At 43.9% G+C, this 25773-nt stretch overlaps 1 protein-coding gene across 1 annotated transcript in view; it reads right to left on the bottom strand.

The window, feature by feature from the left end:
• Positions 1–25773, bottom strand: part of CRLF3 (cytokine receptor like factor 3) — a 51975-nt gene extending 26202 nt beyond the window's left edge. Inside the window, exons 1-2 of the mRNA XM_003912572.5 lie at positions 25536–25773; positions 4326–4533 (exon numbers count right to left, since the gene is read on the bottom strand). Coding sequence (XP_003912621.3) covers positions 4326–4533; positions 25536–25664 — 337 coding nt within the window. The 5' untranslated portion in view covers positions 25665–25773. The remainder of the gene's footprint in view (positions 1–4325; positions 4534–25535) is intronic.

The raw sequence follows: 25773 nt of genomic DNA on the forward strand, positions 1-25773 counted from the left end.
GTGATTACAGGCATGAGCCACTGTGCCCAGCCAGGATTTATCTTCTAAAATAAAAACAAATGATCAGTCCTCAGGGGATGAGTATACACTCCTGGCCCATGCTGCACTGCTTCTGGGTTTGTTTCCAAATGCAAAGCCACCAAGGAAAGACATTCCATGGTACTGCTAGAATTTTCTCAAAAGCACTGTTATGGTCAGTGGCAAATAAACACTTCTCATTGAAGATAAGACAAAAATGTAACTAGCAATGTCAAGATAACACTCGTACTATATTCTAAGTGGGACCAAAAGAAGATTAACTTCCAGGTGGAGTAACAGCCTTGTGAATCATCCACACTTTTTTCCCACACTCCCAGCACTCATTCTGCAGAAGGGATGGAATTCAGTCTCCTTCCCTAGCTCCTTTTTCCTCAAATGACCTTTAAATGTTGGTGCCCCTTAGTGTTCTAATCTCTTTCACCTGCTCTTCTCACATTACATGGTGTCCCTCGATGATTGTACTTATTCCAATGGATTCATATTTGATATATATACCATTAACCGCCATACTGACATCTCCTGGTATGATCTCTCTCCTAAGAATCATACCCATATTTCCATCTTAAGCACCTCAAACTCACCATGCCCAAGCCAAATGCCTGACTACTTACTAAGCACCCACCTCCTCCTTCATTTACTGTGTCAAAAACAGCACCACTATTTATTCAGAATCCAAAAGTAGGCTGATTTTTGCCATCACAAATCCTTCCCTTTCCCCTCCATCACATATGTAGGTAATCATCTACAGACAACAGTCACTGCTCAGTAAAATCATCAACAGTTCCATTTCTGGGAAAAAAAAAATCTTTTTTTTTTGTTTTTATTTTTAAGAGACAGGGTCTTGCTCTGTTGCCCAGGCTGGAGTGCAGTGGTGCAATCATAGCTCAAGCTCTCCTCCCACCTCAGCCTCCTGAATAGTTGGGACAATAGTTGGTGTATGCCACTAAGCCTGGCTAATTTTTTTTTTTATTTTTGAGACAGAGTCTTGCTCTGTCGCCCAGGCTAGAGTGCCATGGCGCAATCTCAGCTCACTGCAATCTCCGCCTCCTGGGTTCACGCCATTCTCCTGCCTCAGCCTCCCAAGTAGCTTGGACTACAGGTGCCTGCCACCACGCCCAGCTAATTTTTTGTATTTTTAGTAGAGACAGGGTTTCACCATGTTAGCCAGGATGGTCTCGATCTCCTGACCTCGTGATCCGCCCGCCTTGGCTTCCCAAAGTGCTGGGATTATAGCCGTGAGCCACTGTGCTCAGCCCGCCTGGCTAATTTTTTTTTTTTTTTTTTGAGATGGACCCTTGCTCTGTCGCCCAGGCTGGGGTGCAGTGACCGGATCTCAGCTCACTGCAAGCTCCACCTCCTGGGTTTACGCCATTCTCCTGCCTCAGCCTCCCGAGTAGCTGGGACTACAGGCGCCCGCCACCTCACCCAGCTAGTTTTTTGTATTTTTTAGTAGAGACGGGGTTTCACCGTGTTAGCCAGGATGTTCTCAATCTCCTGACCTCGCGATCCGCCCGTCTCGGCCTCCCAAAGTGCTGGGATTACAGGCTTGAGCCACTGCGCCGGGCCGGCTAATTTTTTTTAAAACAGTGGCCCACGCCTGTAATCCCAGCACTTTGGGAGTATAATGTTGCAATCTTGGCTCACTGCAACCTCCGTCTCCCAGGTTCAAGCGATTCTCCTGCCTCAGCCTCCCGAGTAACTGGAATTACAGGCACCTGCCACCATGCCTGGCCAATGTTTGTATTTTTAGTAGAGATGGGGTATTACCATGTTGGCCCGGCTAGTCTCAAACTCCTGACCTCAAGTAATCCTCCCGTCTTGACATCCCAAAGTGCTGGGGTTATAGGTGTTAGCCTGGCCTCAGCCTCTAATAACTTTTTAATCAGTCTCTTTTCCCTCTAGTCTTACAATCTCTAACACAGTCTCCAAAACATAGGCAGGATCATTTTTTTTTTAATGCACATCTGATCATGTCACTCTGCTGCTTAAAATGCTTCAACAGAGGTGGGTGGATCACGAGGTCAGGAGATTAAGACCAGCCTGGCTAACACGGTGAAATCCTGTCTCTACTAAAAATACAAACAATTAGCTGGGCGAGGTGGCGGGCGCCTGTAGTCCCAGCTACTCGGGAGGCTGAGGCAGGAGAATGGCATGAACCTGGGAGGCGGAGCTTGCAGTGAGCAGAGATCGCGCCATTGTACTCCAGCCTGGGCGACAGAGCGAGACTGTCTCAAAAAAAAACAAAAACAAAAAAAGCTTCAACTGATCCTTGAAAATGCCATTCACTTAATTTATGATGATGTTGCTTCTGCTTGGAATCATGCTGTTACCTCCTCTTTTTCCTATGTCTGCTTGATAGCCTCTGTGGAACTCCTCCTACAGAAAGCTATCCTATACTATTCCAGACAAAGTTAAGAACTTCCTCCTCTGTGCTCCAATAAGGTCTTAGATCTCTCTTAGCATGTATTTCTCTCTCACTGGGCTCTGAATCCCAAAGGAAAGAACTCTCACCTATTTTATTCTTTTCTTTTTTTTGAGAGGGAATTTCACTCTGTCACCCAGGCTGGAGTGCAGTGGCACGATCTCAGCTAACTGCAACCTCCACCTCCTGGGTTCAAGCAATTCTCCTGCCTCAGCCTCCCGAGTAGCTGGGACTACAGGCACACGCTGCCATGGCCAGCTAATTTTTGTATTTTCACTAGAGACGGGGTTTCACCATGTTGGCCAGGATGGTCTTGATCTCCTGACCTCATGATCCGCCCACCTCTACCTCCCAAAGTGCTGGGATTACAGGCGTGAGTCACTGCACCTGGCTTTTATTCTTACTCTTATTTTATATTTTTTGGGACAGGGTCTCACTTTGTCACCCAGGCTGGAGTGCAGTGGTGCAATCACGGCTCACTGCAGCGTTAATCTCCTGGCCTCAAGCGATCCTCCCACCTCGGCCTCCTAAGTAGTTGGGACTCCAGGTGCATACCACCATGCCCAGCTAATTTTTTTTTTTTTTTTTTTTTTTTTTTGTAGAGACAGGCTGTTGCCCAGGCTGGTCTTAAACTCCTGACCTCAAGTGATCCACTTGCTTCAGCCTCTGAAAGTGCTGGGATTACAGGCGTGAGCCACTGCATCTGGCCCCCTTGTTTATGTTATGTGCCTGACAAAGATCTCTGTTGAAGGAAGGTGAGTAGAATGAAGAAAGGAAGGCAGCAGGGCATGACTCAATTGGCTGAAGATAGGAGTAAACACCAATCACTTTTTTTAACTTTTTAAGCAGAACAGTGGAGACTATAATTGTGGTGGCTCTCACCTGTAATCCCAGCACTTTGGGAGGCCAAGATTGGAAGACTGCTTGAGACCGGGAATTCAAGACCAGACTGGGCAACATGGTGAAACCCTGTCTCTACCAAAAATACAAAAATTAGCCAGGCATGGTGGCATGCGCCTGTAATCCCAGCTATTTGGGAGGCTGAGGTGGGAGGATCACCTGAGCCAGGGAGGTCAAGACTGCAGTGAGCCCTGATAGCGCCACTGCACTCTAGCCTGGGCAACAGAGCAAGACTCCTGTGTTAAAAAAAAAAAAAAAGTATAATTTGATTGTTTGTAACACAGAGGATAAATGCTTGAGAGGATGGATGCCCCATTTTCCACAATGTGATTATTACACACTGCATGCCCGTATCAAAACATTTCAATGTGCCCCATATCATTTATTCTTTCTTGTTTTATAACTAATTATAACTAACACTTCAACTGCAGTTGCCAGGGATGCCTAACTGTATATCTGTCATCCTATATCACAAACTGTCTCTAGGTAAGAACATTCTAAGAACCCCACAGCTGGCAAGAAGCCTGCTGCTATCCTGAGGAATCTGCAAAATGTCAATCTGAACGAATCACATTTAGTATGTGATACGGTTTGGCTCTGTGTCCCCACCCAAATCTTATCTTGAATTGTACTCCCATAATTCCCATGTGTTGCGGGAGGGACCCGACAGGAGATAATTGAACCATGGGGGCAGTTTCTCCCATACTATTCTCAGTAGTGAATAACTTTCATGAGATCTAATGGTATTTTAAGAGGCAACCCCTTTTGCTTGGCTCTCATTCTCTTCTCTTGTCTGCCGCTATGTGAGATGTGACTTTCTCCTTCTGCCATGAACCCCAGCCACATGGAACTGTAAGTTCATTAAACCTCTTTCTTTGGTAAATTGCCCAGTCTCGGGTATGTCTTTATCAGCAGTGTGAAAATGTACTAATGCACTAATGTAACAGGATCCCTGGTCTCCCACCTTCTCGGACTAAGTCTTCTGCAGTGTTGACTCCGTGTTCTATGAGCTTCTGGCAGTCATCTAGTGGTTTAATGGTCTCCTGTTCAATGGTGTCTACCTCTTGCAAAAGGGTCACCAATCGCTCATCCAGGAGCTTTCCAAGGGTTCCCTTTAAATCATTAAAATGCTGTTTGAGAACATCTCTTGTCTGTGATGCACTTTCTTTGATCTAAAAAGAAATAACAAAATACTCAAAATCAGAATCTTTAAAAAAGGCTAATCCATAGGTACAATTCACAATAATCTAAAAGCACCATATAACCATCATCTTCAATTTAGTAAAAAAAAGACTAATTGAAATTATATATATTTAAGGTGTGATATTTTGATACACATACACATAGTGAACTGTTATTGTAGTGAAGCTAATTAACATGTCCATCTCTTCACATGGTGACCTTTCTGTGTGGTGAGAACACTTATGATCTCTCCTAACACATTCCAAGTATACATGACAGTATTTTTTTTTTTTTTAGACGGCGTCTCGCTCTGTCACCCAGGCTGGAGTGCAGTGGTACTATCTCTGCTCACTGCAAGCTCCACCTCCCGGATTCATGCCATTCTCCTGCCTCAGCCTCCGGAGTAGCTGGGACTACAGGCGCCCACCACCACACCTGGCTAATTTTTTGTATTTTTAGTAGAGACGGGGTTTCACCGCGTTAGCCAGGCTGGTCTTGATCTCCTGACCTCATGATCCACCTGCCTCGGCCTCCCAAAGTGCTGGGATTACAGGCATGAGCCACTGCGCCCAGCCACACTACAGTATTATTAACTATTGTCCCTATCCTGTACTTGAGATCTCTAGAATTTATGCATATTAAATAACTGAAACTTTGTACCCTTTGACCAACATCTCCCCATCCCCAACTCCATCCCTAGCAAGCACCATTCTACTTTCTGCTTCTATGATTTCGACCTTTTTAGATTCTACATATAAATAAGATCATGTAATGTTTATTTCTGTATCTGGCTTCTTTGACTTAGGATGATGTCCTTCAGGTTCATCCATGCTGTCACAAATGACAGAATTTCCTTCTCTTTTAAGGTTGAATAGTATTCCATTGTATATATACATCTTCCATTCACTGACAAACCAAATGTGATTGATTTGCACAAACAGGCAGAAGTACACAGAATTGCCCTTCAAGTCAGATAGAATAAGCCAAATATTGGTTTCATCATTGATAAATTATGTCAATTTGGTTATGTTAATTAAGTATTCTATGCCTCAATTTCCTTATTTGTCAAATGAGCATAATAATAGTTATTTCGGCTGGGCGCAGTGTCTCACGCCTGTAATCCCAGCACTTTGGGAGGCCAAGGAGGGCAGATCATTTGAGGACAGGAGTTCGAGACCAGCCTGGCCAATGTGGTGAAACCCCGTATCTACTAAAAATACAAAAATTAGCTGGACGTGGAAGTGCGGGCCTGTAATCCCAGCTACTTGGGAGGCTGAGGCAGGAGAACTGCTTGAACCTGGGAGACAGAGGTTGCAGTGAGCAAAGACTGCATCACTGCACTCCAGCTGGTCAGCACAGTGAGACTCCATCTCAAAAAAAAGAAATAAATAATAGTTACTTCATGGAGTTGCTGTGAGGATAAATTAAAATAAACTAGGTACTACAGTGGGTAAAATAAACAGCACATTGTTATACTCGATAAAAAAAGTTATAAATTATTATTATCTGTAAAAGGTGTTCTTGAAAAATTGTATGTTTCAATACTAAAAATTGTTTAATTATGAGGGGATTAAAATTCATTTTACTGAAAAGCAGCAAAGAAATGGTAGATTAAAAAGCCATGGTCAGCCGGGCACGGTGGCTCATGCCTGTAATCCCAGCACTTTGGGAGGCCGAGGCAGGTGGATCACAAGGTCAGGAGTTCAAGACCAGCCTAACATGGTGAAACCCCGTCTCTACTAAAAATACAAAAAAAATTAGCTGAGTGCACTGGTGGTGCGTGCCTGTAATCCCAGCTACTTCGGACGCTGAGGCAGGAGAATCGGTTGAACCTGGGAGGCGAAGGTTGTAGTGAGCTGAGATCGCACCGTTGCACTCCAGCCTGGGCAACAGAGTGAGACTCCATCTCCAAAAAAAAAAAAAAAAAAAAAAGGCAAGCCATGGTCAGGCGCAGTGGCTCACACCTATGATCCTTGCACTTTGAGAAGCTAAGGCAGGAGGATCACTTGAGCCCAGGAGTTTGAGACAAGCTTGGATAACATGGAGAAACCCTGTCTTTACAAATTATACAAAAATTAGCTGGGCATGGTGGCACATGTCTGTAGTCCCAGATACTTAGGAGGCTGAGGTGGGAGGATCACCTGAGCCCAGGGGGTCGAGGCTGCAGTAAGCTGTGACTGCACCACTGCACTCTAGCTTGGGTGACAGAGTGAGACCCTGTCTCTAAATAAAAATGAAAAGCCACAATACAAACAAACAAACAAAAACCTCATGGATAAAATGCCCTCATTATGCTAAAAGAAAAACAAGAATTATTTAAAAACCAAAGAGGCCTGTAGGAGGCAGAGCTGGGACAATGACTTAATCCTTTTTGAATGACAGTGCTCTTTGTGAATCTAAATGAGAGGTTTATAAAGCCTCTTCCTTTCAAATTTATTGAAAGAGAAGAAAAAATAAAGCCTCTTCCCCCCAAAATAAATAATCTATACCCTAAAAAATTATTCAATTTCAGAAGTTTACAAATTCCCTCAGAGCCAAACCATGGCTTGCCTGAAGCAGTAATTATGAAACCTCATTTGCAGAAGAATCATGTAGGCTACTTGTTATAATTCAGACTGCAGAGTTCCATCCCAGACCTACTGAACCAGAAAATGACAGGAGGGCCTAAAGGAGTGTATGGATGGAGTTCTCATTTTTTCCAAGCACACCTGTAATTCTGCAGCCCACAATTTGAGAAACACTGCCCTAAATCTACAGATCTCAGATTAAGAACCCATATTCTAGGGGATATGACAGGAAAATCTTCACGTCAAATATATTATGAAGACAAACAGGTTGTCTATACAGACACTAGATTTTTTCTTCTTTTATTTCGGAGACAGGGTCTCACTCTGTTCACAGGCTGGAGTGCAGTGGCATGATCCTGGCTCACTGCAGCCTTGAACTCCTGGGCTCAGGTGATCTCCTGCCTCAGTCTTCTGAGCAGCTGATCTTATAGGCGTAGGCCACCACACTTGGCTAATTTTACTTTTTACTTTTTGTAGAGATGAGAGCTTGTTATGTTGCCCAAGCTGGTCTTGAACTCCTAGCTTCAAGCAATCCTACCACCTTGGCCTCCCAAAATGCTGAGATTACAGGAGCGATCCACTGCACCTGGATTTTTATTTTAAAGACCTCAGATAACAGGCCAGGCATGGTGGCTCAAGCCTGTAATCCCAGCACTTCGGGAGGCCAAGGTGGGAGGATCACCACTGCAACCAGACCTGGGCGACAGAGCAAGGCCCTCTTCTCAAAAACAATTCAGGTAACATACAATTCGTTTTCTCTCACTTAATGAGAAAATTCTAACTATAAGTCACTCCAATAAGTTAAAGAAAAAACATACTTTGCTTTCCAGATATTATTATCTTAGTTTCATATGACATATTGTTTACTACCATAACCCTAACCCTTTCGTTAACTTTCTCTTACCAGGAAAGTTTAAAGTATAAGAAAACTCCACCAAGAAAGAACATATCAAATTATGAATAAAGAACAATATTTCAACAGTTGATGGAGAAATTTAAAACTTCCTATTTATTCTCTAAATTCTCTCTAAATTTAAAAAGCAGAATACAATATTGTTTCCCAGCAATGTTCACAACCACGTAAAAACAAAAAATGCCCATGCCCAAGGACTAAAACAGAAAAAGAGCAGTATCATTTACCGGGTGGGCAGATCATAGAAACAATTTTCTTCTCTCTTTTTTTTTTTTTTTGAGATGGCCTTTCACTCTTGTGGCCCAGGCTGGAGTGCAGTGGCGCAATCTTGGCTCACTGCAACCTCTGCCTTCTGGGTTCAAGACATTCTTCTGCCTCAGTCTCCTGAGTAGCTGAGATTACAGGCACACGCCACCACACCTGGCTAATTTTTTTTTTTTTTTTGAGACGGAGTCTCACTGTGTCGCCCAGGCTGGAGTGCAGTGGCGCGATCTCGGCTCACTGCAAGCTCCGCCTCCTGGGTTCACGCCATTCTCCCGCCTCAGCCTCCGAGTAGCTGGGACTACAGGCGCCCGCCACCTCGCCCGGCTATTTTTTTGTATTTTTAGTAGAGACGGGGTTTCACCATGTTAGCCAGGATGGTCTCGATCTCCTGACCTCGTGATCCACCCGCCTCGGCCTCCCAAAGTGCTGGGATTACAGGCTTGAGCCACCGCGCCCGGCCAACCTGGCTAATTTTTGTATTTTTAGTAGAGACAGGGTTTTGCCATGTTGGCCAAGCTGGTCTCGAACTCCTGATCTCCGGTGATCCACCCACCTCAGCCTCCCAAAGTGCTGGGATAAGGCGTGACTCACCTCATCCAGCCCTTTTCTCTCCATTTGACATTAGCACAATTATAATAATATCTGTGCAGTTAGTAAAATAATTCTTTAAATCACAAAGAAAAATTCTAAATTAATTGTTAACTAATTTCTGTAGTTACCAAAGAATTTCTGTGAAATAAATCCAAGTAAAAATTTAAAAAAGAAAGAAAGAAAGGCCATAAACCCAAATTGCACTTGATTCAGCTCACCATTCAACTATGAGATATTTGCAAACTAGGCCCTCATCTACATAGCATCTGGCAAACAAATGCTGTTGAGTGAAAACGCAGTTAATCATGTGTGTTTCAAAGAACTTTCTAAAAGAACCAAAGAGAGAATACCTTATGATTTTAACACATCCCCTGGGGTACTGTTAGAAATTCAGAATCTCAGGCCCCACCCAGAACTGCTAAATCAGAACGTTAATTTTTTTTCTTCCTCCTCCTCCCCTAGAAACTGTATTTTTTTTTTTTCTTGAGATGGAGTTTTGCTCTTGTTGCCCAGGCTGGAGTGTAATGGGAGCAATCTCGGCTCACTGCAACCTCCACCTCCCGTGTTCAAGTGATTCTCCTGTCTCAGCCTCCTGAGTAGCTAGGATTATAGGTGCATGCCACCACGCCTGGCTAATTTTTGTATTTTTAGTAGAGATGGGGTTTCATCATATTGGTCAGGCTGGTCTCGAACTCCTGACCTCGGGTGATCCACCCGCCTCAGCCTCCCAAAGTGCTGGAATTACATACAGGTGTGAACCACCGCGCCCAGCCAAACCTGTATTTTTAACAGGACCCTCAGGTACCTTGTATACACATTACAGATACCAGAATAAAGAAAGACCTTGTGTCAGAGCGCTGTAATACATTTCGAATGGTCAAGAGGAAATTCTGCAGTTGAGTACTATGCCGCTGAGGTCCTGTCTTGCTCTCTAGCGGATACAGCATACACAGGAAGTGCATTGGTTAGGTAAAGTCAATTTCCTCTTTAGAAAGAATTCAAAAGCTCCTTCAGCTATTGCAGAGCTTATGTTTTGTTTTTGTTTCAGAGCCTCAGAAAAAAGGAAGTATGTGAACACAAAACAGAGAGAGGGCTAAAAAAGCGAGACTCAATTTCCAAATTCACCTCCTGTACTCTCATTTTAAATTTGGTCCCTTTTGCTTATAGAATCCCAACCACTGCCATTCCAAACTTGATACTACCATGGGATCATTTTCTTTTCCTTGAAATAGTTCATGATTTAAAGCCTAGTCACCTTTAATCCAATCATGTAACTAATCAAGTTCATTTGCTTGACTTTATGAAACTAATTTAAAAATGCAGCTCCACTGCTGAGTGAATTTCTTCATATTTGATGTGGTACCAATGGTTGCATGTGTTCACTGTTAACTCAATAAATCTTCACAATACAGTTTCAGAAAGTGAGGACCAAAGAAGACAACTTACCCAAGGCTTTGCAGTGCCAGAAACAGTCTAATTCCAAAGACTATGCTCTTTCATTACACCAAGCCAAGCTGTTTTGTACTTACAGGACACTTTTTTTTTTTTTTTTTTTTTTTGGAGACAGGTTCTCACTTGGTCATTCAGGCTGGAGAGCAGTGGTACGATCACAATTCACTGCAGCCTCGAAATCCTGGACTCAGGTGATTCTCCCACCTTAGCCTCTCAGGAAGCTGGGACCACAGGCATGTGTCACTGCACCCAGCTAAATTTTGTATTTTTTGTAGAAACGGATTTTCATCGTGTGGCCCAGGCTGGTCTCAAACTCCTGGACTCGAGCAATCCTCCTGCCTCAGCCTCTCAAAGTGCTGAGATTACTAGCATAAGCCACCGCGCTCGGCCATAGAACACTATTTTAAAAGAGCTCCCAGATAAATCTGTAAATTATGTATTGGCTAAAGACACTTCTTGGTACAACATGTAGTATTTCCTGTCCCTGTGTAAAGAATTGTGTGGTGGACAATCAGCTTCAAATGCTACCTAGCCATTCAAGGCAAAAACAACTGTGGTGATTTGTAACAAAATAGATTTGAGAATATAAATGACAGAGAAGTCAAGATTTCAAAAAGGAAACTGTAATATACATTGTTTATGTTGATTAATAATATTTTGAAATAATCTGCCACTAAAACCTTTAATGTAACAGACCATCAAAACTTACAAAGTTTTGGCCTGGGCACGGTGGCTAATGCCTGGAATCCCAGCACTTTGGGAGGCTGAGGCAGGTGGATCACGAGCTCAGGAGTTCAAGACCAGTCTGGCCAACATGGCAAAACCCCATCTCTACAAAAAACGCAAAAACTACCCAAGCGTGGTGGTGCACGCCTGTAGTCCCAGCTACTTGGTGGGCTGAGGCAGGAGAATCACTTGAACTCGGGAGGCGGAGGTTGCAGTGAGCTAAGATAGTGCCATCACACTCCAGCCTGGGCAACAGAGCAAGACTCCACCTCAAAAAAATAAATAAATAAAATAAATAAATAAGTAAATAACAAAAAATAAAACTTACCAAGTTTCCATTACAGTTGAATATAACCCCAAAGCAACTGTTCTAAAGTTTAACATGATTAAGAGCTCACAAAATGCCAAAAATTCATCAAGTTTGTATTTCAATACTAAGCCACCCAAAAGCTTAAGGATTATTTCCTTCACAACCCTCCAAAACAATAGTGACTGATATATTTTCCTCCAGAGTTTAGTTACTAAAAAGACATATGCAGAGGCCAGGTGCAGTGGCTCATGCCTATAATCCCAGCACTTTTAGAGGATGGATCACTTGTGTCCAGGAGTTCAAGACCAGCCTGGGCAACATGGCAATACTCTGTCTCTAGTAAAAAATACAAAAAATCAGCTGGGTGTGGTGGCATGGCTTGTAGTCCCAGCTGCTTGGGAGGTTAAGGTGACAGGATCACTTGAGCCTGGGAGGTTGAGGCTGCAGTGGGTGGTTTTTGCACCACTGCCCTCCAGCCTGGGTGACAAAGTGAGACCCTGCCTCAAAAATAACCAAACAAACAAACAAAAAAGAAAACCACATATACAAAACACAAAACTATTTGCTAACAAGAACATACTGATTAAAAACTGGCCAGGCACAGTGGCTTACGCCTGCAATCCTAGCATTTTGGGAGGCTGAGGCAGCTGGACTGCCTGAGCTCAGGAGTTTGAGACCAGCCTGGGCAACATGGTGAAACCCTGTCTCTACTAAAAATACAAAAATTAGCTGGGTTTGGTGCTGCCTGCTTATAATCCCAGCTACTGGGAGGCTGAGGCAGGAGAATCATTTGAGCTCAGGAGGTGAAGGTTACAGTGAGCCGCGATCATGCCGCTGTACTCCAGCCTGGGTGAGAGAGTAACAATCTGTCTCAAAACAAACAAACAAACAAAACCCCTACAAAAAAACAGAAAAACATACTGATCAAAAATAAAAGACAGCCGGGTGCAGTGGCTCATGCCTGTAATCCCAGCACTTTGGGAGGCTGAGGCGGCTGAATCACAAAGTCAGGAGTTCAAGACCAGCCTGGCCAACATGGTGAAACCCCATCTCTACTAAAAATGCAAAAAAATTAGCTGGACATCGTGGCGGGCACCTGTAATCCCAGCTACTCAGGAGGCTGAGGCAGGAGAACTGCTTGAACCTGTGAGGCAGAGGTTGCAGTGAGCCGAGGCTGTGCCACTGTACTCCAGCCCAGGTGACTGTGCGAGACTCCATCTCAAATACAAATTAAAAAAAAGGCCAGGTGCAGTGGCTCACGCCTGTAATCCCAGCACTTTGGGAGGCCGAGGCAGGCAGATCATGAGGTTAGGAGATCGAGACCATCCTGGCTAACATGGTGAAACCCTGTCTCTACTAAAAATACAAAAAATTAAGTCGGGCGTGGTAGCAGGCGCTTGTAGTCCCAGCTACTTGGGAGGCTGAGGCAGGAGAATGGCGTGAACCCGGGAGGCGGAGACTGCAGTGAGCTGAGATTGGTGCTACTGCACCCTAGCCTGGGCGACAGAGCGAGACTCCATCTCAATAAATAAATAAATAAATAATAATAAAATAAATAAAATAAAAAGATAAAAATAGTCAACTGAAATTGAAGACGCTAATCAACATATTTTTTTCTCATTTTGTGTGAAATATATATTAGCTATTTGTTTTTGTACTGATACCAGGACATCAGTCATTAGTAATAATGGAAACAGTAACAATACAGCAGCAGCTATCATCTACTGAGTACCTGTGCCAGGTAAAACTGTACTTATGGTCTAATTTAAACTCTACCATAACCCCGTGAAGAGAACATGTGTAGATGGTGTAGATGAGTAACATGGGAGTCAGAGAGATGAAACTGGCCACATCACAAAGTTACGAAGTGGCAGAGACTGTGAATTCAGTCTGACTCAAGAATGGACTTGTAAGCACTGCTATGTTTCTCCTTGTTTCTCTTACACTTAGGTTTTTTTTAGAAAAAAAAAATGCTTATTTGAGAACTTTCAAAAATAAAACGTATATTATATGATTTGGTAATCTGTTACAGTAGTGGCCCACAATGTACCAGGAATTCACACTTCCAACTACTCGTGGCCTTGTGTGGTCCTCTCCCCTAGAATCTGGGCTGGGCCTGTGACTAGCAATGCAATCACACGTGCACAGCAATAGAGTGAAACTAATCCTGTGCCAGTTCCAGGCCTCATCCTTCAGAAGACCTGTCAACATCTGCTTTTTGGAGGCCACTATGAAAGAAGTATGCCTACTTTTCTGGAGAGGACAAGGGGAAAGAGACAGGAAGGTGAAAAGGCAGGAAGGGAGGAAGACAGAGAGAGAGATTCGCACCAAAGCCCAGGTATGCCAGTGTTCCAACTGAGACTAGCTAATACTAAGTCTGCAATATAAGTGAATGTTCTATGTCAGACATTCCAGCCTCAACTTCGCGCAACCATAAAAGTGTTGCCAAGCAAAACCAGGAGAACTACCTATCTGAGACCCAGTCAACTTCCAGAATTGTAAGCAAATAAAATGGTTGCCTTTTAAGTTATTAAGCTTTGGCACAGTTTTATTACGTAGCAGTAAACAAACCATATGAAAAAATACATGTTTAATTCTTGATTATCTAATAGAGTGCACATCATTAAGACCAAGATAATCGAAAAAAGAATGTCTGCCAAATTACATCCACAACATTCATAAAGGTATTCATTCAACACTTATTGTGTATGTGCCAGAAAGTAGGGTTATAAAGATGAATAAAGCATGGTCTTCACCTCAAAAACTCTCATTCTGGTAACAGGGATGGCAAGCAAAAGTAACTATAATGAAATGAATTATGTTCTTACATAACTGGGGCAGCCACAAACTGGCATCAGAGCATTAAAAGAGCATTATGATGGGAAAGAGAGTAGGAGACATTTAAAGAATAAGTTGTCAGTTGGAGGAGCAGGGGATGTCACCTCGAATAACAATAATATTTAGCATTATCATGGCTAACATTAATTAAGAATCTCCTACGTCCTAGGCACTGTGCTAAGCATTTTAAATAAGTTTCTCATTTTAATTCCCACAATGGCCAGGTAAAGTAGATACTATCCTTATCCTCGTTTTACACAGAAGGAAACTGAACATTAGGCAAGTTTAGTTTCGCAAGCTTTCATGGCTAATAGGAACAACTAAAATAACGGCAAATATTAGTGACTCACTGATAGCCCTCAATAATAAAAAAAGGCTGGGCCGGGTGTTGTGGCTCATGCTTGTAAGCCCTGCACTTTGGGAAGCTAAGGTGGGCAGATCACTTGAGGCCAGGAGTTCAAAACCAGCCTGGCCAACACAGTGAAATCTCGACTCTATTAAAAATACAAAAATTAGCTGGGCCTTGGTGGCGCACGCCTGTAATCTTAGATGCTCGGGAGGATGAGACAGAAGAATTGCTTGAATCCGGGAGGCAGAGGTTGCAGTGAGCCGAGATTGAGATACTGTGCTCCAGTCTGGGTGACAGAGCAAAACTCCGTCTCAAAAAAACAGTAATAATAGTAATAACAATAAAAGGCTGTTCTGTATTTGTTTGGCTTTTTAGATGACAAATTAGTCATATTATTTACCAGATTTATAGCAATAAGAATAGTTATCGGCCAGGAGCAGTGGCTCACATCTGTAATCCCAGCACTTTGTGAGGCAGAGGCGGGCGGATCACCTGAGGTCAGGAGTTGGGAGACCAGCCTGGCCAGTATGGCGAAACCCCGTCTCTACTAAAAATACAAAAATATTAGCCAAGCGTGGTGGCAGGAGCCTGTAATCCCAGCTACTCAGGGGGTTGAGGCAGGAGAACTGCTTGAACCTGGGAGGCAGAGGTTACATTGAGCTGAGATCATGCCACTGCACTCCAGCCTGGGTGACAGAGCGAGACTCCGCCTCAAAAAAAAAACCAGTTCTCTATCAAAATTATATACATTACAATCTACACTAAAACAAAATCGCCAGGCATGGTGGCTCACGCCTGTAATCCCAGTACTTCGGGAGGCTGAGGCTGGTGGATTACCTGAGGTTGGGTGTTTGAGACCAGCCTGACCAACATGGTGAAACCCCATCTCTACTAAAAATACAAAATTAGCCAGGCGTGGTGGTGCATGCTTGTAATCCCAGCTACTCGGAGGAGACTCACTTGAACCTGGGAGGCGGAGGTTGCCGTGAGTCAATATTGTGCCATTGCACTCCAGCCTGGGCAACAAGTGTGAAACTCCGTCTCAAAAAAAAAAAAAAAAATCTACACACAAAAATATACCTTTATAACATAACATTCACACACTTTTTTTTCTTTCTTTTCTTTTTTTTTGGAGATGAAGTCTTGCTCTGTTGCCCAAACTGGAATGCAGTGGTGCAATCTCGGCTCAATGCAACCTCTGCCTCCCGGGTTCAAGCAATTCTCCTGCCTCAGCCTCCCAAGTAACTGGGATTACAGGCACCTGCCACCACGCCCAGCAAATTTTTGAGGGTTTTTTTCTTTTGTGTTTTGGTTTTTTGAGACAGAGTCTCGCTCTGTCGCCCAGGCTAGAGTGTAGGGGCGCAATCTCCACTCTCACTGTAACCTCCACCTCCTGGATTCAAGCGATTCTCCTGCCTCAGCCTCCAGAGTAGCTGGGATTACAAGCACCCACCACCACGCCTGGCTAGTTTTTGAATTTTTAGTAGAGATGGGGTGTTACCATGTTGGCCGGGCTGGTCTCAAACTCCTGACCTCAGGTAATCCACCCACCTTGCCATCCCAGAGTGCTGGTATTACAGGCGTAAACCACCACACCCGACCAGAAAATGGCTAGTTTCTTTTCTTTTTTTTTTTTTTTTTTTGAGATGGAGTCCCACTCTGTTCCCCAGGCTGGTGTACAGGGGCACAATCTAGGCTCACTGCAACCTCTGACCCCCAGGTTCAAGCAATTCTCTTGCCTCAGCCCTCCAAGCAGCTGGCATTACAGGTGCACCACCTAACTTTTTTGTAAATAAAGACGGGGTTTCACCATGTTGGCCAGGCTGGTCTCGAACTCCTGACCTCAGATGATCCGCCCACCTCAGCCTCCCAAAGTGCTGGGACTACAGGTGTGAGCCACCGAGCCTGGCCAGAACGGCTTGTTTTAATTCTCCTTGACCTCCTTCTATATTTCTGGGGAGTCTTAAACTCAACCAGCAGCTTTCAGAGTGCCATATTTAAAGATGATTTCTGTACATCAGTGTTGTTCAGGAAATAAAAAGTTAAAAAAAAAAAAAGACAATTTGTAGGCCAGGCATGGTAGCTCACGCCTGTAATCCCAACACTCTGGAAGGCCAAGACGGGCAGATCAAGAGCTCAGGAGTTTGTGACCAGCCTGGCCAATATGGTGAAACCCCGTCTCTACTAAAAATAGAAAAAGTAGTCGGGCATGGTGGTGTGCACCAGTAGTCCCAGCTACTCAGGAGATGGAGGCGGGAGAATCACTCGAACCTGGAAGGCAGAGGTTGCGGTGAGCTGAGATCGTGCCACTGCACTCCAGCCTACGTGACAGACCAAGACTCCATCTCCAAAAAAAAAAAAAAAAAAAAAAAAAAAAAAAACTTGTGAAAAGATTTATTGGTCAAAAAGACTGACTCAAAAACCAACGTAAATATGTGGTCTTTTGCACACAAATACAGTCAAGCATCACAAAACGATGTTTTGGACAATAACAATCACATACATAATGGTAGTCCCGTAAGATTATATTACTATATTTTTATATTTTTACTGTATCTTCTCCCTCTCTCCTTCACTCCCTCCCTCCCTCCCTTCCTTCCTTCCTTCCTTTCTTTTTTGAGACAGGGTCTAGTTCTGTTGTCGAGGCTGGAATACAGTGGTGTGATCATGGCTTACTGCACCCTCAGCCTCCTGGGCTCAAGGAACCAAGGAAACCTCTCGACTCCTAAGTAGCTGGGACCACAGGCATGCACCACCATACCTGGATAATTTTCAATTTCTTTGTGGAGATGGGGTCTCCCTATATTGCCCAGACTGGTCTCAAACTTCTGGGCTCAAGAGATCCTCCCGCCTTGGCCTCCCAAAGTGCTGGGATTACAAGTGTGACCCACCATGCCTACTGTACCTTTTCTATGTTTAGATACACACTTACAATATGTTACAACTATCTACAGTATTCAGTATAGTAACAGGCTGTAGAGACTTGTACCCTAGGAGCAATAGACTATACCATACAGCCTAGGAGTGTAGCAGATGATACCATCTAGGTTTGTACAATGACAAAATCGCCCAATGACACACTTCTCAGAATATATCCCTGTTGTTTTGACTCTATATGTGTGGCTTTTATTTTTACCCCCCTTATGTGCAATTAGTTTTGCTACCAGTACTTTGGAGTGCCAGAATCAATATATTGCAACCTACCACCAACAAATGTTCCCTTAAGTATTTATAATAGACTCCAACTCTGCATTAAAAATGAGGCTGTGGGATGGGCGCAGTGGCTCAGGCTTGTAATCGTAGCACTTTTTGAGGTCGAGGTGGGTGAACAGCCTGAGCTCAGGAGTTCAAGACCAGCCTGGGCAACATGATGGAACCTCCTTCTACTAAAAATACAAAAAATGAGCCGGGTGTGGTGGCATGTGCCTGTAATCCCAGCTACTTGAGAGGCTAAGGCAGGAGAATCGCTTGAACCCGGGAGTTGGAAGTTGCAGTGAACCAAGGTGGTACCACTGTACTCCAGTCTGAATGACAAAAAAAAAAAAAAATAAAAAAAAAAAAAAAAAAAAAGGCTTTACATGGGAAAATATTCTTGTAAATGCTTATAACATTACCAAAATTCTTATAATGTTAACAAAATGCTTATAATGTTAATAAAAATTAAAAAGTGATACAAAGTTACATATATAGTAGCCTCTCAACTTTGCAGAATAATATATATAGAAAGATACATCAAATGTTAACTGTAGGCCGGGCAGGGTGGCTCATGCCTGTAATCCCAGCACTTTGGAAGGTGGAGGAAGGTGGATCATGAGGTCAAGAGATTGAGACCATCCTGGCCAACACGGTGAAACCCCATCTCTACTGAAAATACAAAAATTAGCTGGCCATGGTGGCACGCACCTGTAGTCCCAGCTACTCAGGAGGCTGAGGCAGAAGAATGGCTTGAACCCAGGAGGCAGAGGTTGCAAAGAGCCGAGATGGCGCCACTGCACTCTAGCCTGGCAACAAAGTGAGACTTCATCTCAAAAATAAATAAATAAATAAATAAAAGTTAACTGCAGTTGTCTGTAAGTAGTAGAATTATAGGTTATTTTAAAAATATTTCATCTGGGCTGGGTGTGGTGGCTTACGCCTGTAATCCCAGCACTTTGGAAGGCCAAGATGGGCGGATCACCTGAGGTCAGGAGTTTGAGACCAGCCTTCACCATGGTGAAACCCTGTCTCTACTAAAAATACAAAAACTAGCTGGGTGTGATGGCAGGCACCTATAATCCCAGCTACTCAGGAGGCTGAGGCAAGATAATTGCTTGAACCTGGGAGGCGGAGGTTGCAGTGAGCCAAGATTGCGCCATTGCACTCTAGACTGGGCAACAAGAGTGAAACTTCATTAAAAAAAAATAATAATTGGCCGGGCGCGGTGGCTCAAGCCTGTAATCCCAGCACTTTGGGAGGCCGAGATGGGCGGATCACGAGGTCAGGAGATCGAGACCATCCTGGCTAACACGGTGAAACCCCGACTCTACTAAGAAATACAAAAAATAGCCGGGCGAGGTGGCGGGCGCCTGTAGTCCCAGCTACTCGGGAGGCTGAGGCCGGAGAATGGCGTGAACCCGGGAGGCGGAGCTTGCAGTGAGCTGAGATCCGGCCACTGCACTCCAGCCTGGGCTACAGAGCGAGACTCCGTCTCAAAAAAAAAAAAAAATAATAATAATAATAATTATATTTATTTATTTATTTATTTATTTATTTATTTATTTCACCTGTTCTTGGTTTTCCCTGTATCTGGATTTAACCTTTTCTTAGAATACTATAATAGGAACATTTTAAGTACTACTACTATAACAAATTATACTCAGATTTTTGTAGTGTTTTGAAAATGGGTAACAGAAGAGGAAGTGGGAGATAAAAGGAGCAATAACGGCTTTCTTTTCTTTTCTTTTTTTTTTTTGAGACAGAGTTTCACTCTTATTGCCCAGACTGGAGTGCAATGGCACGATCTCAGCTCACTGCAACCTCTGTCTCCTGACTTCAAGCAATTCTCTTGCCTCAGACTCCCGAGTAGCTGGGATTACAGGCGCCCACCACCACGCCCGGCTAATTTTTGTATTTTTAGTAAAGACAGGTTTTCATCATATTGGTCAGGCTTGTCTCAAACTCCTGACCTCAGGTGATCTGCCCGCCTCAGTCTCCCAAAGTGCTGGGATTACAGGCATGAGCCACTGCGCCCAGCCACCAACTAGTATCTTAATTAGGCGCAAGGATCTTACCATTTGCTCTTGAAGGAGCAGAGACTTGCTTTTGTCAGGGTCCTGAGAAATATTGAATCGGAATACCAAAAGGTACATGAAAGCCAACATAGTGATGTTATAGAGTGAATTAGAACACACAGAATAGGCCGGGCGCGGTGGCTCACGCCTGTAATCCCAGCACTTTGGGAGGCCGAGGCGGGTGGATCACGAGGTCAGGAGATCGAGACCACGGTGAAACCCCGCCTCTACTAAAAATACAAAAAACCAGCCGGGTGAGGTGGCGGGCGCCTGTAGTCCCAGCTACTAGGGAGGCTGAGGCAGGAGAATGGTGTGAACCCAGGAGGTGGAGCTTGCAGTGAGCTGAGATCGCGCCACCGCACTCCAGCCTGGGCGACAGAGCGAGACTCCGTCTCAAACAAAACAAAACAAAAAAGAACACACAGAATAAAATACTGGCATTTCTCACTGTAGATACCTCCAGTACCTCAACTAATTCCCCTTTGATAATGTACAAAGATGAACTTTTTGGACTTACAAAGCTTAAAGACCAGGCCCTGACTTTGGCAATGTCATCAAAGTGGTGCCACTCTGTGAGGCCTGAGTGGCCAGCTGACATCACTACATGACATTTTGATCAGTTATCTCTACTTATGTTTTTGTTTTTGAAATGGAGTCTCACTCTGTCACCCAGGCTGGAGTGCAGTGGTGTGATCTTGGCTCACTGCAACCTCCGCCTCCCCGGTTCAAGCAATTCTCCTGCTCAGCCTCCAGAGTAGCTAGGACTACAGGCACCCAGCACCACACCCAGCTAATTTATATTTTTTTAGTAGAGACGGAGTTTCACCATATTGGCCAGGTTGGATCTCTACTTATAACAAACAGAAAGGCCAATGCTGTAGAAATAGGACAAGTGATGAAAGATATAATAGAAGCGAAATCTAAAAATGAATACACAAATAGAATTTACGTTTTTCTTTTCTTTTTTTTTTTTTGAGACGGAGTCTTGCTCTGTCGCCCAGGCTGGAGTGCAGTGGCCAGATCTCAGCTCACTGCAAGCTCCGCCTCCCGGGTTCACGCCATTCTCCTGCCTCAGCCCCCGGAGTAGCTGGGACTACAGGCGCCCGCCACCTCGCCCGGCTAGTTTTTTGTATTTTTTTAGTAGAGACGGGGTTTCACCATGTTAGCTAGGATGGTCTTGATCTTGTGACCTCGTGATCCGCCCGTCTTGGCCTCCCAAAGTGCTGGGATTACAGGCTTGAGCCACCGCGCCCGGCCAGAACTTACGTTTTTCTTATTTTGTTTTTAGGGGTAGTATCAGCCATCAAAGTAAAGAGGAAAGCATAAATCCAGGAGGGCAGTGATCTATTTCCTTGAACACAGAATCTAGGACCTAGAAGTTTCTCAGCCCTACAGTAGGCACCCAATAAATATTTATTGAGTGAATGAACAAATGAATATTTAAGGACAGTGGGAGTTAATTTCTTTGGTATTTACATCTTAGTACCAAGGATTCCAGCGAGCTATAGAGAACTATTCTTAATGATTTCAACATCAGCTAGGCCAAGTTGGCTGTAAACATTATCTGATTTCCTGAAGATAATGAACAGCTTTCTAGCCTTTAACTTATTCAAACATTAAGAGTTACAGACAATCCTTGCATTCCTACGCAGAACTTCCTTTTCTCTGAAAAGAGGGTAGAGCCTAAAGTTAACCACAAGAGGAGAAACTGCTACATGTTGGCAGTTTTGACAGAATAACTTAAAAACATTTTTATTCTTCTTCCTTCTAAATGTTCATACAACATGATTTCTTAACACGAGACAAATTTCATGCTAGATTTTAAAGGATAAGAAACTAAAGCAAAGATAAAAGGTAGGCCAGATGCAGTGGCTCACACCTGTAATACCAGTACTTTGGGAGGCTGAGGCAAGAGGATTGCTTGAGCTCAAGAGTTAGAAATTGTCCTGGCAGCTGGGAATGGTGGCTTACCCAGGTGCAGTGGTAATCCCAGCATTTTGGGAGGCTGAGGTGGGCAGGATCACCTGAGGTCAGGAGTTCGAGGCCAGCCTGGCCAACATGGTGAAATCCTGTCTCTAGTAAAAATACAAAAAGTAGATGGGCATGGTGGCAGGCGCCTGTAATCCTGGCTATTCAGGAGGCTGAGGCAGGAGAATCTCTTGAACCCAGGAGGCGGAGGTTGCAGTGAGCCTAAGGTTGCAGTGAGCTGAAGGTTGCAGTGAGCCAAGATTGTGCCACCTCACTCCAGCCTGGGCAAAAGAGCGAGACTCCGTCTCAGAAAAAAAAAAAGAAAAGAAAAGAAAAAGAAACCGGTCTGGGAAACACAGGAAGACATCAGCTCTACTAAAAAAATTAAATAAAATTAGGCAGGCATGGTGGTGTGTACTTACAGCCCCTGCTACTTGGGGATCTGAGACAGGAGGATGGCTTGAGCCCAGGAAGTCAAGGCTGCAGTGAGTTTTGATCATGCCACTGCACTCCAGCTTGGGTGACAGAGCAAGACTCTGGCTCAAAAAAAAAAAAAAAAAAAAGATAAAAAGTATGCCAAGAGTTTCTGAAAAGGTTAAACAAAAGGTTACCTTTGATCCACCAATTCCTAGCTATATTCTAAAAGAACTGAAAACATGTTCACACAAAAAGTTGTTCACAAATTCTTTACAGAAGCATAATAGTCAAAAGTGGAATTAATCCAATAATCCAAATGTCCATTAATTGATGAATGGATAAATAAAATGTGGTATATCCACATAACAATTATTCAGCCATAAAAATGTTTGAAGTACTGTTACGTGCTACCACATCAATGAACCTTGAAACGTTATTCTAAGTCAAAGAAGTCAGTCACAAGGGGCTACATATCGTATGAATTCATTTATATGAAATGACCAGAATAGGCAAATCCATGGAGACAGAAAGTTTTGTGGTTGCCAGGGGATATGGGAGTGACAGCTAAGGAGTTCTTTTGGGGGTGATGAATACATACTTGAATTAGACAGTGGTGATGGTTGGACAACTCTATGAATATACTAAAAACCTTTGAATTGTAAACGTTAAGGCATGACTTTTATGGCAAGTGAATTATATCTCAATAAAAAAGTCACATGCCAGGCAGCACAGTGGCTCATACCTGTAATTCCATCTCTGGAAGGCAGAGGTGGGAGGATCTTTTGAGCCCTGGAGTTGGAGACCAGCCTGGCAAATGCAACAAAACCCTGTCCGCACTCCCACCAAAAAAAAAGAAAAACAAAAGAAAAACAAAAACAAAAATCATATGCCAAAAAGATACAAAATCAGCAAGTAAAAAATAAAGACAACAGGTGGCATCCCTTCCTCTCTGCTCTTCTCATGCTTCTCCCATGCAAAATCCTTGACTAAAGTGCCATATATTTTACATAGTTACTCTGAAAATGACTGGAACCCTAAAAATATCCTAACCACCAAACAAAAGCAGCTGCTTATTTTGATAATATTTTTGTACCATAGACCTTCCTTAAAATGCAAGTTCACAGAGGACTTATGCCACAAACCCAAACATGCACAATCCCCTAGAGTTAGCTTCGAGAGATGTTGTTGTAACTGCCACTGGCACAAAACACATTCCCAAAAGAGACTCACACTCACAAAAGAGAACTACATTATTACTCAGTCTAGTCAGAAGGCAATGTCATCAGGAACCTAATTGTCATGGATGTCCATTTAATGTTTTCTGTCTCAAGCTCAAGACAATGGGCCTCAAAAACAAAACAAAACAAAACTTATAATAAACTAAACTACAGAGAAGCATGTCCTGTATTTAAATTGTTGGATATAAAATTGAAAAAAGTATAGGTTTGAAAATTGAATACTAAACCATCTAAGGTGTAATCACATGGTTTTTTTCTAATGCATCCAATATCACGAGAAATTAATTACTCCCAGGTGCTAAACTCACTCATTTAGTGTCAATTCTACTGATTCTTAATTGTTAATACACAAATAATAATCATGCTCATATATAATACACCTTAACTGACTGAAATGTTAGATGGTATTTTAATATCTTTCTTTTTATACAATGTCTTATATCTAGAGTCCCTATTTCAAAAGAGCAGAAGGAATAATGCAGACATTTTCACAGAGAAATAAAGATGAGTGCATTGGAAGGCCTTGAAAAGTATTCACCAAATCAGCATAATCGTATCTAGATTCTGCTTCCGGTTTCACTACTAAAATACAAATGATGTCTGGCCTACACTGGCTTTACAAATATTTTTAAATACATAAAACCCGGCCGGGCGCAGTGGCTCACGCCTGTAATCCCAGCACTTTGGGAGGCTGAGGCAGGTGGATCACGAGGTCAGGAGTTCAAGATCATCCTGGTCAACTTGCTGAAACCTCGTCTCTACTAAAAATACAAAAATTAGCCGGGTGTGGTGGCGCAGACCTGTAATCCCAGCTACTCGGGAGGCTGAGGCAGGAGAATCGCTTGAACCCGGGAGGCGGAGGTTGCAGTGAGCCGAGATAGTGCCACTGCACTCCACCCTGAGCGACAGAGCGAGACTCTGTCTCAAAAAAAATTAAAGATATATATACATATTTATATATGTTTGCATATATTTTTTATATATATATATAACCTAAAACATGTTGAGTCCTTAATGATGAGAATATCCAAAGACACTGTTTGCACAGCACTTTTCTACCATTTTCAGGTTCTATACAGCATGGAAGTGCTAAGACGACCATCTAGATTAATATGAAGTATGACCCAGAGAAATTCAGATGGAATCCCACTCACTCAAAAAAGCACTTATTAAGCAGCTGCATTAATAGTAGCCTGAAGATTATCCGTCCTATCTCCAATTGGCAGCGGTTTATATCTTTTTCTATACATGTTCGAGGGTATAGAGAAACCATATGACTTTCCTGTATCTTTGATAACTCTTTCCCTGTGAAACAGACAACTGCACCACTTGAAAGTATCTTTAGCTTTTCATTTCAGCACTCCTCTCTTAAAATCTATTTTTCCATTTCCCTATACCTTTGTATTCCCTCTCTCAAGGAAAATGAAATAATTTTCCTTCTGCTCTTCCAACATAGCTTCACCTTCACCTTAAATTTTAAACCTTCTAGAAAGGGATTACTCTAAATGATTTTTTAAAAAGCATTCAAAATCGTATATTATTCAGGCATTAACCGCATTTATTTAGTGCCAACGCTACTGCTTCTCAATCCCTACCCTCTCCCTCACTCTCGCCCCTTAGTCCTCCCCTTCCAATATCCATTTTGTCTCCACTTTCAGTCTCCCAGGTCACTGTCCCACCTTTTCCTCAGGCTCTCTAAAATCAATGTCTACCTACCGCAGGTTTTCCCGAATAGTCTCCTCCTCCTCCGACTCATCACTACCCGCGTGACCCCCTCGGAATCTGCTCTGGTCCCTCACTCTCCCAAACTTCGGACCCCACCGCTACTCCCATCGCTGCCCCACAGTTTAGTGAACGCTCCTTACACCCTCCCTCCACCCCCAAAACTTCCCCTTAGGACCTCCCCAACTCCCACCTTCCCCGTTCCCAGACTCCACTAGGTCTCCTTTCAAATGAATGCCTCTTCCCTACTTTAGAGTTTTCGGACACTCCCACCCCTCAGAGCCCTCCCTGCCCTCGCCCGGCGCCTTAGCCCGGCACCCGCGCCGCCCCCGGGCCCACAGCGCCCCCGTGGGTGTGGCCCTCTGACCTGCCTCCGCGCCTCCCGCAGCCCCTCAAGCCGGTGACCCAGCTCCCGCCGGTAGCTCTGCGCTGCCTCCACATTCTCGCGCGCCTCCTGCAGCAGCAGCTCAGGCTCCAGCTCCATCGCCCCCCTCATCTGGCCGCGCGGCCGGCGACACCTAGCGCGGCTTCCCGACTGCGCCGGGCGCCTCCGAGCTGCCCGGCCCGGCCTCGCGCAGGCGGAAGCACCGCCCCACCTCGCCCCG

The sequence above is a fragment of the Papio anubis genome, chromosome 17 (genome assembly GCF_008728515.1).
Source record: "Papio anubis isolate 15944 chromosome 17, Panubis1.0, whole genome shotgun sequence".
Lineage (NCBI taxonomy): Eukaryota > Metazoa > Chordata > Mammalia > Primates > Cercopithecidae > Papio > Papio anubis.